The sequence below is a fragment of the Bufo bufo genome, chromosome 6 (genome assembly GCF_905171765.1).
Source record: "Bufo bufo chromosome 6, aBufBuf1.1, whole genome shotgun sequence".
Classification (NCBI taxonomy): Eukaryota; Metazoa; Chordata; class Amphibia; order Anura; family Bufonidae; genus Bufo; species Bufo bufo.
The window spans coordinates 234,520,385-234,536,951 of NC_053394.1; the positions used below are offsets into that span (position 1 = coordinate 234,520,385).

At 41.4% G+C, this 16,567-nt stretch overlaps 1 protein-coding gene across 1 annotated transcript in view; it reads right to left on the reverse strand.

The window, feature by feature from the left end:
• Window positions 1–294: 294 nt before the first annotated feature.
• LOC121004751 (elastase-1-like) overlaps window positions 295–16,567 on the reverse strand; it is a 64,574-nt gene continuing 48,301 nt past the window's right edge. Inside the window, exons 4-6 of the mRNA XM_040437089.1 lie at window positions 9,082–9,362; window positions 5,553–5,716; window positions 295–573 (exon numbers count right to left, since the gene is read on the reverse strand). Coding sequence (XP_040293023.1) covers window positions 394–573; window positions 5,553–5,716; window positions 9,082–9,362 — 625 coding nt within the window. The 3' untranslated portion in view covers window positions 295–393. The remainder of the gene's footprint in view (window positions 574–5,552; window positions 5,717–9,081; window positions 9,363–16,567) is intronic.

Consider the following 16,567-nt stretch of genomic DNA (forward strand, 5'->3'; position numbering starts at 1 on the left):
ATTGGGTAGCTATAAACATTAGATTATATAAATACATGTGAATAGGGAACACTACAACACCAGTAACAATGGTTTTAATGTCTGCCATATGTTATTGTTCTTTTATGTTTATAGTAGTGGTAAAAGAAACTCCTTAGCACTGATAACTGGGTAGGAGTCAAGTAGTTTTTAGATCCAGACATCTCTACAATTCTAGCCTCTCTCGAAGATAGGAGACTGAACTTCACATATTCACATCTTCTGTACCACACACAACACTAAACATTGCTGAATATAGTTTACTCACAAGTTGTTTTTTATATGATTAGTCCCTGCTATGAACAATAAGGATAAATCCCTTTTTACAATCCAAGATTTGATCTGGTGCCCGACTTAGATCTTCCAATTGCTCCATTAATGTAGGAAGAAATCACGGATCCTTGTGGCCTCAATCCAAGGAATATATGTCGAAGTCTTAGTGAAGACACTTGGTTTGTTCTCCACTGTGCAACCAATGGGTCCAAAGCTGACAATACCATGAACTTCCCATCGTTCTCTTCCATTCTGACAAACAAGAGGCCCTCCAGAGTCACCCTGTTGACAACAAAGACTTCATGTCACATGTTTATGCACGTTATCATTAAAGTCTAGACTAAAAAGCTCAAGAAACGCAATACAGAAATTTAGTTGCAAGAACTCTCTAATGATAGACAGCTGTCTCATAAATGGTCATTGAGGCATCTGGCAGTTTATGGCCTGCTTAATCCAAGCAGATCATGGGAAATTAACATATCCTGATTTTCATTTTTTTTGCAGGTAAGGCTACTTTCACACTAGCGTTAATATTTTCCGGTATTGAGATCCATCATAGGGTCTCAATACCGGAAAAAAACGCTTCCATTTTGTCCCCATTCATTGTCAATGGGGACAAAATGTAACTGAACAGAACGGAATGCTCCAAAATGCATTCCGTTCTCATACCGGAGAGCAAACCACAGCATGCTTTGTTTTGCTTTCCATCCTGGGATGCGGAGCAAGACGGATCAGTCATGACCCACAATGCAAGTCAGTAGGGACGGATCCGTTTTCTCTGGCACAATAGAAAAAGGATCCGTCCTCCATTGACTTTCAGTGGAGTTCATGACGGATCCATCTTGGCTATGTTAAGGATAATGCAACCGGATCCGTTCATAACGGATGCAGGTGGTTGTATTATAAGTAACAGAAGTGTTTTTGCTGAACCCTGCCGGATCCAGCAAAAACGCTAGTGTGAAAGTAGCCTAAATTTGGCATTTTGGTGGAAAGGCTTTTTGAATTATTAGCAAAAATGGAAATGTTAGCCAAACAGTTGAATGAAACTGTTGAATTATAAAGTTTGTTCCAAGATTTTTTTTAAATTGTATTTCTTTATTTTACATGTACTTTGAAGATAGCAGTAGATCTGATAAATCTTTATTCATATGTGTTCTAGTTAGGATTATTTTTTGTAAGACGTTCACTGTCCATAACCTACAATGTGCCTGTACGTCTTAGCCACTGGCGAAGTGCAGATAGACTATATATGTCCTTTGCCCCTATAATGTGGAGCATGCAGAGATGGTTTATCACCGTCCTTGTCTTCCCCATGGCTGTTTTTTACAGCACTCAATGATTTCTGTGTATATACTGAACGGGACGGCGCAGGAGCGAGATTTATACGGCAGAAGGGGCCAGCAGGAGAACCAACGCTGGCCTGACCCTGTCAATCAAGACAGAAGGGCATGGAAAGGAGGTGGGTGAACGGAGCCTCTAGGAGCAAGTGCAACGCCCCCCCTGCTCCTAGAGGCTCATTTGCATATAATAAAAGTTAAAATTACACGAAAACGGGGGCATACTTAAATAAAAGAAATGCAGAGTTAAATTCAGGTGACATTTTCACCTCTATAATGTCAGCCTGTTTAATAGCAAAAACTGGGGTGACAAAAACCCTTTAAGTGCAGTATATACAGGGTGGCCATTTATATGGATACACCTTAATAAAATGGGAATGGTTGGTGATATTAACTTCCTGTTTGTGGCACATTAGTATATGTGAGGGGGGAAACTTTTCAAGATGGGTGGTGACCATGGCGGCCATTTTGAAGTCGGTCATTTTGAATCCAACTTTTGTTTTTTCAATAGGAAGAGGGTCATGTGACACATCAAACTTATTGGGAATTTCACACAAAAAACAATGGTGTGCTTGGTTTTAACGTAACTCTATTCTTTCATGAGTTATTTACAAGTTTCTCTTTGTTTACAGCCATTGACATGTCGCCGAGGTTAACACGTGAGGAGCGGATAGAAATTGTGTTGATGTCTGGTGAACGCAGTAACCGGATCATTGCAGCAGATTTCAATGCAAGACACCCTACGAGACCACCCATCTCCCATGCTACAGTTAGCAAACTGCTTGCTAAGTTTCGTGAAACTGGTTCAGTGTTGGATTTGCCAAAATGTGGACGCATGAAATCTGTCTCTAATGAAGAAACATCAGTGGCTGTCCTAGCTTCATTCAGCAAGAGCCCACAGCGTAGCACTCGCCGCATGTCACTGGAGAGTGGCATTAGTCGAACATCCCTTCGGCAGATATTAGCTACTCACAAATGGCACCCCTACAAACTCCAGCTACTGCAGCATCTCAACGAGGATGACCCAGATCGGCGCACTGAATTTGCAGAATGGGCAAAACAAAAATTGGAACAGGACCCTCAGTTTACGCAGAAGAATTTTTTCAGTGATGAGGCAAACTTTTATGTGAATGGTGAAGTTAACAAACAAAACCACCGCTATTGGTCTGACACTAACCCACATTGGATAGATCCCTCCAAGACTGTTGGAACAAAAAAATTTATGGTATGGTGTGGTATATGGGGTACAAAGATAGTGGGGCCATTCTTCATCAATGGAAACCTCAAGGCCACTGGATATACGAAATTGCTATATTATGATGTGTTTCCCTCCTTATGCACTGAAGCTGGCACGTTCCCTGAGTTTTTCCAGCAAGATGGTGCACCACCACATTATGGGTGTCAGGTCCGAGCATTCCTAGATGAACAGTTTCCTGGAAAGTGGATTGGTCGTCGTGGGCCAGTTGCATGGCCCCCAAGGTCTCCCGATCTGACCCCCTTAGACTTTTATCTTTGGGGTCATCTGAAGGCAATTGTCTATGCTGTAAAGATACGAGATGTGCAGCACCTGTAACTACGGATACTGGAAGCCTGTGCTAGCATTTCTCCTGCGGTGTTGCTATAAGTGTGTGAAGAGTGGGAGAAGATGGTTGCATTGAATGCAACACAATGGGCAGCACATTGAACACATTTTATAAGTGGTCAGAAACTTGTAAATAACTCATGAAAGAATAAAGTAATGTGCCACAAACAGGAAGTTAATATCACCAACTATTCCCATTTTATTAAGGTGTATCCATATAAATGGCCCACCCTGTAGTATAATATCTATGTACATGTTTGTAATTCCATGTTGTCTGCTAACATTTTGAAATCTCTCCCAGAACAGAGAAACATTTTGACCTTTTTTGGTGTTTTAATACATAAAAACGTAATAAAATATACTGAAACATCGAAACTCTTTAAACAGTGTATTTCTTGGATGTGTTTTATGCAACACAAAGAGCGCCATGTAGATATGCTGCAAAAATATCAAACTTTAAAGGGGTTGTCTGGGCACAAAAAAAATCTATTGTTGTATCTATTGTTTAAACATCTTCTGGTAACATACTGAACATATTGCTGTACCTCTCTCCATAATTTGAATCTCCTAGTCAAACTCTGTTCTTCTGCTATGTCCCACTGTTTAGAACTCAAACTTGTGGGATGTGGGCGTTTCAGAGTTGGAGACACAAAACCTCCCATAGTGCTGTGTGCTGCCAGCTCATCCCACACTGTAAACACCCACTACACCTCTTCCTTGGTAGCCAACTCTACCCATCACACCTTCCATCCTCCATTACTCCATCAATGTGCTACTCCTTCAATCTCCAGCAAGTGAATGTGCATGCCCTGGCTGGCCGATTACGCATCAAGTCAGTTCCCCATCACATATCACATTCACATGGGACTGATGTTACGACCATTTGGCCATAGATTATGTTGCAGGGCATGATGGGAAGCCTGGTCATGATGTCAGTGAAAATTCTGATGGAATTGAAGAAGAAATCATGTGAAGAGTTCCCCGATCTTTGGAATAAGAAGGTATTAGCAGCACAAATATATTAGGAAATTAGAGGGTCTCGCAGTGGAAACACAATGATAGGGAGAAGTTTAATCCCAGACAACCCCTTTATAGATGGGGTTCTTTAAAACCCCTTTTTACACCATTAAAATTAAGATTTCTGGATTCTTATTGCTTGTACATCTTTCAGTCTTGCTAACAGGGACCCCATTTTATTTATCGATAAATGATAGGACCAATGTACATTTTCTGTACCAGTGGTTATAAAACATAAGTAATGATCATTAATGATCACAAGACTTGCATGAAATTTCATCAATGTACGTTAAATGGTCTGGACAAGCAGTATAATTTTCCATGATCAAAATAAATTTAGGAATGTTATTTCTAAAGCTATGGATCTCCAACAATGTGCATCAAGGAATCATCTAGGAACTAAGAGGGTGGGAGATCAGGGACAAATAAATGTCAGTGTTAATAATTCCACCAATCGTACCGTAAAGGTAATAAATGGAAGTGTTTCAACAGAAAAAATACATTGGCAACCAAAATCCTTGTTTGACATTATACAAAAAAGACATTCATGACACCCAAGGCTTGTGGGATACTGTCCTGTGAACTACATGGAAAGAAAAACTTTTTGGAAGACCAAGATCCTGTTCCATCAAGCATAAAGCTTACACATAATTCAACAGTAGGGATATCATCCACAGTTCCCAACAGACAAGCATCATGGTGGTAGGGTGATGGTGTGATGCTTTGCTATATCAGGGCCTTTATACTTGTCATAGATAGACCCATAGAACCATAAAGTATGTACCAGCAATGTCTGAATGATGCAGTTGCTGTAGGTGAAATGGCTTCTATGCTCTGTTCACATCTGGGTTTTATATGTGGTGTAGAGCTCTAGTCCCATTTTATCCAACTTTATGCCATAGAGTTGCATATTATGTGTCTGCTTGTTGCTTGTTGCAGTTTTTCTCCTACCCTTCTATTGGAGGATAGCATAAAGGACAAGGAAGTCTATAATTTTTGTAGCTCCATTCTCTTTCACCCAGAGCAAAGCTTCAGTGTCCTACTCTAGACCTGTATCTAAATACTTTGGCCAAAGTGGAGTGGTTTGGCACAGAAACTCGAGTGAAAAAAGATTTTACAGCTAGTGATCATTCTATTCAATGTAATAACAGGGAAATGGAACATTCTTTTAATTCCCAGTTTCACCTCAAAATAAAACTATGAGTTCACTTTAAAGGGGTTCTGTGGGAATAATGTTTTTTTTTGCAAGTGCCCCCAGCCCACTCCCATAAGCACAACAGTTATGTTGTGGTGTGGACTTGTGATAATTTGTGTTTGCTAATTACCTGGCAGGCAGCAGGGGGTCCTCCAATGTCACGGAAGCCGGCACAGATCATTGACTCCCGAATCCTATCACCCCAGAATTTTTTCTGTTTGCATGTTTTGGTGTCAATGATTGGCAGCTTAGCTTGGTTCAGTACTTCTGACAGTGTTAGGTTCTCTTTTCCACCTTGAAAAAATACAGAGATTACATAAAATAACATACAGAGATGAACTCTAAGCTGCTAATCGAACCATTATGGGATTACACTGTCAGAGTATTGTATACCCACACCACAAGTCACCTCAATGGAAACGGCCTAATTGCAAGCCTCCTAGCATAGCAGGCACAATAAATACTGAAGTAGCTTATTGTTCAGAAACATTCTGAATGCACATAACTATATGTATTTTGATGTCCACAAAAAAAGGCAGATTTGCAAAATGCGGATGACGTCCGTGTCATGTCTGTGTTGCATCTGTTTTTTTTTTTTTAGACCCATTGACTTCAATTGGTCAAGGGTCTTCCAGCCAAGTATAGGACCTGTTCTATCCTTTTGGGGAAATAAACATAAATCCGGAAAGCACAGATCGGCCCCCATCCAATTAAACAAAAAATGAAAACCTTTGTTCTTAGATTATATATACAAAATAATCACTAATTGTTTATCAGTTGGTGACATGAATTAGTTTATTTGCACCTTGACAAATGCAAAAATAACTCTGCATGTGTGGACAGTAGAGCATTGTCAATTGCTGGTTCACATATTGCACATTTAGGGTAGGTTGACACAAAGGGTTTTATCCATGACAAAATCTACTGCGTATCCCACGGCAGAAACCGCTGCAATTTCTGCCAAGTGTTTTCATTTTGAATAGTGAAGACACAGTCTCTGTTTAGCTGCATTGAAATGAGCTAAACAGCGAGAAGGCTTCAACTGTGGCTTTGCAAGGGGTCTGCATGGTAACTGTGCCAAGAATGGACCTGTACATTCCTGATGCGGTCTAGAAAACCGAGCTGAAAAAATCCTCAGCTGCATGAATGTGCGTGGCCTCCCATTGAAAACAATCCGCCCAAAAAATTAAGGCCCCTTTCACACGAGCGAGTTTTCCCGTGCGGATGCAATGCGTGACGTGAACGCATAGCACCCTCACTGAATTCTGACCCATTCATTTCAATGGGTCCGTGTACATGAGCGTTTTTTTCACGCATCAGTTCTGCGTTGCGTGAAAAACGCAGCATGTTCTATATTCTGCGTTTTTCACACAGCCCTGGCCCCATAGAAGTGTATGGGGCTTCAGTGAAAAACGCATTGCATCCAGAAGCAAGTGCAGATGCCATGCGTTTTTTACTGATGGTTGCTAGGAGATGTTGTTTGCAAACCTTCAGTTTTTCATCATGCGCGTGAAAAACGCATCAAAATGCATTGCACTCGTGCGGAAAAAACTGAACGCAATTGCAGACAAAACTGACTGAACTTGCTTGCAAAATGGTGCGAGTTTCACTGAACGCACCCTGAACGCATCCGGACCTAATCTGTCACGTTCGTGTAAGGCCTCTTTTACACAGGTGTCCCGTATTTGCTCCGGATGCGTCACGTGTGCATTGCGGGAAACTCGCGCGAGTAGGCACGCAATTGCAGTCAGTTTTGACTGCGATTGCGTTCTGATGTTCCGTTTTTTTTTCACGCGAAGCAATGCGTTTTGCACGCGCGTGATAAAAAACTGCATGTGGTACCCAGACCCGAACCCGGACTTCTTCACTAAAGTTCGGGTTTGGTTAGGGTTTCTGTAGATTTTATTATTTTCCCTTATAACATGATTATAGGGAAAATAATAGCATTGTTATTACAGAATGCTTACTAAAATGTGGCTTGAGGGGTTAAAAATAAAAAATTTATTAACTCACCTCATCCTCTTGTTCGTGCAGCCGGCATGGTCTTCTTTCTTCTTCTTTCAGGACCTGCAAAAGGACCTTTGATGATGTAATCGCGCTTACCACGTGGTGAGCGCGGGGACGTCAGCGCAGATCCTGCTGAAAGAAGATAGAAGATCCTTCAATCTTCATTGATTACATCATCAAAGGTCCTTTTGCAGGTCCTGAAACAAGAAGAAAGAAGACAATGCCGGCTGCTCGAACAAGAGGATGGGGTGAGTTAATATATATATTTTTTTAACCCCTCAAGCCACATTTTAGTAAGCATTCTGTATTAAGAATGCTATAATTTCCCCTTATAACCATGTTATAAGGGAAAATAATACAGTGATTAGACTTTAATGGGGTTGCTCATCCCTATCATCTCCTAGCAACCATGCGTGAAAATGCGGATGCTTGCGATTTTCACGCAACCCCATTCACTTCTATGGGGCCTGCGTTGAGTAAAAAACGCTGAATATAGAACATGCTGCGATTTTCACGCAACACACAAGTGATGCGTGAAAATCACCGCTCATCTGAACAGCCCCATTGAAGTGAATGGGTCCGGATTCAGTGCGGGTAGAAGGCGTTCACCTCACGCATTGCACCCGCGCGGAAAACTCGCCCGTGTGAAAGGGGCCTAATTCTGAACATGCCCTAAGGCCTCTTTCACACGAACGATACGGATTAGGTCCGGATGCATTCAGGGTGCGTTCAGTGAAACTCGCACTATTTTGCAAGCAAGCTCAGTCAGTTTTGTCTGCGATTGCGTTCAGTTGTTCAGTTTTTTCCGCGCGGGTGCAATGTGTTTCTCACGCGTGTGATAAAAAACGGAAGGTTTGCAAACAACATCTCTTAGCAACCATCAGTGAAAAACGCATTGCATCCGCACCTGTTTGTTTTTCACTGAAGACCCATTCACTTCTATGGGGCCCGGAGATGTTTGTAAACCTTCAGTTTTTTATCACGCGTGTGAAAAACACATCAAAACGCATTGCACCCGCACGGAAAAAACTGAACGCAATCGCACCCTGAACGCATCCAGACCTAATCCGTATCCTTCGTGTAAAAGAGGCCTAAAGGTCCTTATACACATGAATTTTCCTCAGGTGCTTTTTATACCAGTAAAAAAAAAATCCAGAAGAAGGGCAAGCATTTTCTTTGTATCTGCGGTTTTTGCTGTGGTTTTTGTGGCAGTTTTTTGCACAAGGCATATCTTACCACCAGTGTTTTCTTCATGGCATTTTTCACCTATAGATGTTGGCAAACCTCCAAGAGCTACAACATGCTGCGTTTTTTAAACAAAAAAGCGATCTAATAGGAAAATATGCCATAAGTAAAAAAAAATGCTTGTGTATCATGCAATTCATATTTCCCATAGATCGTCAAATAACATCTGGAGCTGGTGTTTATACAGCAAAAAAATTGTTGCAAAAAACGTAGGTGCAAAGAAAAAAAAAACAACACAAAAAAATGCAAAAGTGATGAAATGCTCAACTAAAAAAACTAAATGTGGAAGCCCCCTATTGGTACATCTCATCAGTCTAATCAACATAATTGCACTGGTTAGCTTCCTGACATTTTTAAATACAGAATTCAGAATTACATCCTTTCTTTTAAATGTACAAGCATGTTACCTCTGGTATCTCCCCATCCAGTTACCCAGCAAAAATGACCTGGGCGCAAAGTCAGTTCTTTCTTAGGAAGGCAGGCATACTGTATAAAGTGGGTGGTCAGTATGTCTCCTACTGGCTTGACTAATGCAATGTCATAGTCCAGCTCATTCAGATGGGGGTAGCGGAAACGTTCATGTCTGTATATGCGCTTCACATCGTAAATTTTTTCCGTAGGTTCTGTACAGTTGAGGTTATGCTTCCCAAGGACGATCCTCCAGTTAGTGGCATCTTCTGCCTTCCCCCTTTTCAATCAACAAATGGCAATCGGATGAGTTAGACAGAAAAGTCTAGTGGTACCAATGTACAATTTTTAGTCATAAGTTATTTACCAAGTTCTGAAGAACTTACACTGGGGAAATTATGAACACATAACATATTTGTTTCAGAAATATCTATAACTATCCCATGTATCTGAATGGGTTGCAAGCAATACATCTGATTGCTGCTGAAATGACACCATTCAGATTACTGAAACAGATTTTCAGTCTTGAAATATATTCTTAGGTAAGCTTTCTAAAAATTTACATAAGTCAAAATGATAGAAAATAAACCAAATTACAGTTTTAATTTTATATATAGTGCACTCGGAAAGTGTAACAGACAGTGGGTGTGGATCCACTGTGCCAACTAACCAGTCTGACTTTAGGCTATACCTAAGGGTGGCCCTTGTAGTCACACTTTAACACAGGGGTCTGGACTGCAGGGAACCAACCAGGCCGGGTACGCCTGGAGTAGTCTTGGTGTAGTTGGCTGCTGACCCACGGGGGTCAGAGACACTGATGCAAAGCACCAAGGGACCAGGCAAAAGATGTAGTCCAAGGTCTGGGTAGGTTGAGTACATAAGTAATCCAGATAGCAATTCCAAGTTCAGGGCAGGCCTCAAAGAGCAGAAACGGAAGACATGCTAGGTATAGTACACGGGTAGTTAGACAGTAGATTACAACTTTGTTGGTTATTAGACACTTAAAAAAAAACAAAGCACAGGAATGGAGGTGGATCCACAGCCCAACTAAATAGGGAGTCTGATTTACTGTTGCTGGATGTGACACAGGTTGTATTTTGTAAAGAGAGAGAGTTAAACTTTTACTTGTGGCCTGATTCTTCAAACTGCCTTTTTTACTGGGAGCAATGGCCTGAGGGCATATACCGTGACACAGCGCTTCACCAGGGCCACTACCACTGCCATTATCTGCAGCAGCTCCTCAGGGGCTCGCTACATGATCAGATCCTTAGTTAATTCACCATCAGTCTGCACTGAATACCCCTTAAGGAGAAAATGAAAACAGAATTTTATACATTTTTGCAAATTCATTAAAAAGGAAAAAGTTAAATTTCGCATGGACATAAGTATTCAGACTCTTTGCTCTGACACTTGCAAATATAGCTTTGTGGGCCATTTCTCTTGATCATCTTTGAGATGTTTCCACCCCCCGATTGGAGTCCACCTGTGGTAAATTCTGTCGTTTGGACATGATTTGCAAAAATACACACCTATGTATATAAGTCTCACAGCTGACAATGCAGATGAGAGCAAAAACCAAGTCATGAGGAGAAACAACTTCCTGTATTGCTCAGAGGATTGTGTGGAAGAACAGATCTGGTGAAGGGAAAAAAATCTGCTGTACTGAAAGTTCCTAAGAACACAATGGCCTCTCTAATAAGTTTGGAACAACCAGGAGTCTTCCTAGAGCTGGCCAACTCTCGAAACTAAGTAATTTAGGGATAAAGGTAGTTGGTAAGGCTACTTTCACACTCGCGTTTGGTGCGGATCCGTCATGGATCTGCACAGACGGATCCGTTCAGATAATACAACCGTCTGCATCCGTTCAGAACGGATCTGTTTGTATTATCTTTAACATAGCCAAGACGGATTCGTCTTGAACAACATTGAAAGTCAATGGAGGACGGATCCGTTTTCTATTGTGCCAGATTGTGTCAGTGAAAATGGATCCGTCCCCATTGACTTACATTGTGTGTCAGAATGGATCCGTTTGGCTGAGTTTCGTCAGACAGACACCAAAATGCTGCAGGATTGGAGATGGAAACGGAATGGAGGCAAACTGATGCATTCTAAGTGGATACTTTTCCATTCAGAATGCATTAGGGCAAAACTGATCCGTTTTGGACCGCTTGTGAGAGCCCTGAACGGATATCACAAACGGAAAGCCAAAACACCAGTTTGAAAATAGCCTAAGAGAGGTAAACAAAAACCCATTGGTCACTCTAACTGAGCTCCAAAGATCATGTGTGCAGATAGGAGAAACTTCCACAAGGTCAACCATAGCTGCAGAATTCATCTGGGTTTTATGGCAGAGTGGCCAGAAAGAAGCCTCTCCTCAGTAAAAGACAAAAGTTTGCAAAAAACACCTAAATGACTCTCACACTGTAAGAAACAAGATTCTCTGGTTTGATAATACCAAGATTAACTTTTTTAGCCTCAATTCTAAGCGGTGTGTTTGGAGGAAACCAGGCACTGCCAATACCATCTCTACAATGAAGGATAATGTTCGCAGCATCATGCTGTGGGGGTGTTTTTCAGTGGCTTGGGCTGGGCGACTGAGCCTGTAATCACTTCTAAAGGTGCTTCAACTAAATTCTGAGTAAAGGGTCTGAATACATAGAAACATAGAAACATAGAATGTGTCTGCAGATAAGAACCATTTGGCCCATCTAGTCTGCCCAATATATCTGAATCCTATGAATAGTCCCTGGCCCTATCTTATATGAAGGATAGACTTATGCCTATCCCATGCATGCTTAAACTCCTTCACTGTATTTGCAGCTACCACTTCTGCAGGAAGGCTATTCCATGCATTCACTACTCTCTCAGTAAAGTAATACTTCCTTATATTACTTTTAAACCTTTGCCCCTCTAATTTAAAACTGTGTCCTCTTGTGGTAGTTTTTCTTCTTTTAAATATGCTCTCCTCCTTTACTGAGTTGATTCCCTTTATGTATTTAAAAGTTTCTATCATATCCCCTCTGTCTCTTCTTTCTTCCAAGCTATACATGTTAAGGTCCTTTAACCTTTCCTGGTAAGTTTTATCCTGCAATCCATGTACTAGTTTAGTAGCTCTTCTCTGAACTCTCTCTAGAGTATCTATATCTTTCTGGAGATATGGCCTCCAGTACTGCGCACAATACTCCAAGTGAGGTCTCACCAGTGTTCTGTACAGCGGCATAAGCACTTCACTCTTTCTACTGCTTATACCTCTCCCTATACATTCAAGCATTCTGCTGGCATTTCGTGCTGCTCTATTACATTGTCTTCCCACCTTTAAGTCTTCTGAAATAATTACTCCTAAATCCCTTTCCTCAGATACTGAGGTCAGGACTGTGTCAAATATTCTATATTCTGCCCTTGGGTTTTTACGCCCCAGGTGCATTATCTTGCACTTATCCACATTAAATTTCAGTTGCCAGAGTTCTGACCATTCTTCTAGTTTTCCTAAATCCTTTTCCATTTGGCGTTTCCCTCCAGGAACATCAACCCTGTTACATATCTTTGTGTCATCAGCAAAAAGACAAACCTTACCATCGAGGCCTTTTGCAATATCACTTATGAAGATATTAAACAAAATTGGTCCCAGTACAGATCCCTGTGGAACTCCACTGGTAACATGACCTTGTTTTGAATGTTCTCCATTGACTACAACCCTCTGTTGTCTGTCACTCAGCCACTGCCTAATCCACTCAACAATATGGGAGTCCATGCTCAATGACTGCAGTTTATTGATAAGTCTTCTATGTGGGACAGTGTCAAAAGCCTTACTAAAATCTAGATATGCGATGTCTACTGCACCTCCACCGTCTATTATTTTAGTCACCCAGTCAAAAAAATCTATAAGATTTGTTTGACATGATCTCCCTGAAGTAAACCCATGTTGTTTTTCATCTTGCAATCCATGGGATTTTAGATGTTCCACAATCCTATCCTTTAATAGGGTTTCCATTAATTTGCCTACTATTGATGTCAGACTCACTGGTCTATAGTTGCTCGATTCCTCCCTACTACCTTTCTTGTGAATGGGCACGACATTTGCCAATTTCCAATCTTCCGGGACGACTCCTGTTGCTAATGATTGGTTAAATAAATCTGTTAACGGTTTTGCCAGCTCACCACTAAGCTCTTTTAATAATTTTGGGTGTATCTCATCAGGCCCCTGTGACTTATTTGTCTTCACTTTAGACAGCAAACTTAGAACATCTTCCTCTGTAAAGACACATGCATCAAACGATTTATTAGTCATCCTTTCTAGTGGAGGTCCTTCTCCTTCTTTTTCTTTTGTAAAAACTGAACAGAAGTATTCATTAAAGCGAACCTTTCACCTCATTTTCACTTGTTAAACTAGCCACAGTACCTTATAGATTATATTGAATGTGTTGTTATCCATGTTAGTGCCGCTTTCCTGCGCTTTTTATTCATAAAAAAACCGTCTTATAAAGTTCTGATTTCTGCTTCAACAGTCAGGCAACAAGTCAAGGGGGTAGCCCTTCCCTCTCCTCTGGCCGTACCGCCCCTGCCCTAACGCCGCCTCTATGCTTTGTGATTGACAGCCGGCTCAGTCGCCGGGACGGCGCTTCTGAATCCTGCGCATGCGCCGTCCTCCTCATTCACCGCGCGATCCCGTCTTTCTGGGGCTCACGATGATCACTGGCTTGCAATCTGCGGCAAGTCTACAGTGATCACGTGGGGCACTTGGAGCCTGAAGATAGTGGAGCGCGCGCACGGGAGGGAGAGCAGACAGGCAGGCATCGCGTACGGCGCATGCGCGATCCTGTTACATGGTCGTGCTTCTGTCTGCCAGAAAGACGGGATCGCGCGGCGAATGAGGAGGACGGCGCATGCGCAGGATTCAGAAGCGCCGTCCCGGCGACTGAGCCGGCTGTCAATCACAAAGCATAGAGGCGGCGTTAGGGCAGGGGAGGTACGGCCAGAGGAGAGGGAAGGGCTACCCCCTTGACTTGTTGCCTGACTGTTGGAGCAGAAATCAGAACTTTATAAGACGGTTTTTTTATGAATAAAAAGTGCAGGAAAGCGGCACTAACATGGATAACAACACATTCAATATAATCTATAAGGTACTGTGGCTAGTTTAACAAGTGAAAATGAGGTGAAAGGTTCGCTTTAAGGCAGTCGGCTAGCCCTTTATTCTCTTCTACATACCTTCCGTCTTTTGTTTTTAATTTAGTTATTCCTTGTTTTAATTTCCTTTTTTAATTTATATATCTGAAGAATGTCTTATCCCCTTTTTTCATAGACTGAGCTAGTTTTTCTTCTGCCTGCGCTTTAGAAGTTCTTATAACTTGCTTGGCCTCTTTCTGCCTAATCTTGTAGATTTCCTTATCTTCATTGCTCTGGTTTTTTTTATAATTACAAAATGCTAGCTTTTTATTTTTAATGATTTGGGCCACTTCTGCTGAGTACCACAGTGGTCTCTTCCTTTTTTTGCTTTTACTGACAAGTCTAATGCAATTTTCTGTTGCCTTCAATAATGCACCTTTTAAGTAGTCCCATTTCTCATGGAGTCCATGTAATCCGTTCCAGTCTGATAAGGACTCATTTATGACTAATTTCATTTTTGAAAAGTCTGTTTTTCTAAAATCTAAAACTTTGTTTTTGTGTGGTGGGACTCTTTCACAGTTCTTATATTAAACCACACTGACTGGTGATCACTAGATCCCAAGGTTTCGCCTATAATGACATCATATACCGAATCCCCATTTGTGAATACCAAATCCAAAATGGCCTCCCTCCGGGTTGGCTCCTCAACCACTTGTTGTAGAGATAACCCCAGTAGGGAATTTAGAATATCTGTACTCCTGGTAGAACTTGCTATTTTGGTTTTCCAGTTTATATCTGGAAGATTGAAATCTCCCATAATGATAACTTCTCCTTTCATTGTCATTTTAGCTATTTCTGCAACTAGTAGATCATCTAGTTCTTTAACTTGACCAGGTGGTCTATATATCACACCTACACGAGTTACTGCATGATTAGCAAACTGCAACGTAACCCAAACTTACTCTATGTTGGCCTCACCAACTTGTATTAGGTTAGATTTAATGCTATCTTTCACATACAGGGCCACTCCTCCTCCTTTCTTGCCTTCTCTGTCTCTTCTGTATAAAGAGTACCCTGGTATGGTTATGTCCCAGTCATTTCTTTCATTAAACCATGTCTCCGTAACAGCCACTAAATCTACATTCTCAGATGCCATTATTGACCCAAGTTCATTGATATTTTTACCTAAACTGCGAGCATTTGTAGACAGGACTCTGAGCTTATCATTTCTTAACCTCTGTGCTTCTGACCTGTTCTGGCATTGTTTCGGGGGGCAATTGGACTCTTTTAATACTTATGTCAATGAAAGATTTAAGTTTTTGCTTTTCAATAAAGATTTTGAACAGTCTGTTTTCACTTTCTCATCATGGGGTCCTATCTTAGCACAAGGACGCAAAATAACAAAATGTGAAAAAAGTGAAAGGGTCTGAATACTTTCCGTTTTTGAGTTTCTTTTTTTTACTCCCTGACTTCCTCAATCCATAACTTTTTTTATTTTTATGCTTACATAGCCATATGAGGGCTTGTTTTTTTGTTGTGTTTTTTTTGCAGATGTACTTACTAATGGCACCATTTAAAATGTCATAATATAGTGGACAAGTAAAATGGGGAGAAATTGGAAAAAAATGCAATTCCGCCACTCATATTGGTGGTAAAACTGACCTGTTACCTTCATTCTCTGGGTGTGACAAAAAAAATGATTACCATTTAGATTTTTTTTGTTTCCGTTACGACATCTGCTGCATGGGATAAATATTTTTTAGATTTTAATAGTACGGGAGTAAACGATGCAGTGATGTTTATGATTAGGGTTGAGCGAATCGGGTTCGGATTGCTGTATCCAATCCCGCTTCTTTTAAAAACTTTATTAACAATATCGGCTCCATCCTACCATAAAATATATGGCCTCCGTGGAGGTTTTTCCAAAATTTCTGCAAATATCTTGAGACTTACTTCGTCCTGCCTCTATTATGTGTCACTTTGTTTATTCGCATAAATTACTGTATCAAAATACTAAGCCGAACTTGGCTTAGGCTACTTTCACACTTGCGACAGGACGGATCCGACAGGCTGTTCACCCTGTCGGATCCGTCCTTCCACTATTTCGCCATGCCGCCGGACCGCCGCTCCGTCCCCATTGACTATAATGGGTGCACGGCGCAGTGCACGGCGAAAGGCCGCCGGACTAAAAGTCCTGCATGTCCGACTTTTTAGTTCGGCGGCCTCTCACCGCGAACTGCCGTGCTGCGCCGGAGCTCCGCCCCGTCCCAATTATAGTCAATGGGGACGGAGCGGTGGTCCGGCGGCGCGGCGAAATAGCGGAAGGACTGATCCGATTTTTTCCTACGGGGGATATGTTCATTGATAAAAATATTTTGTATA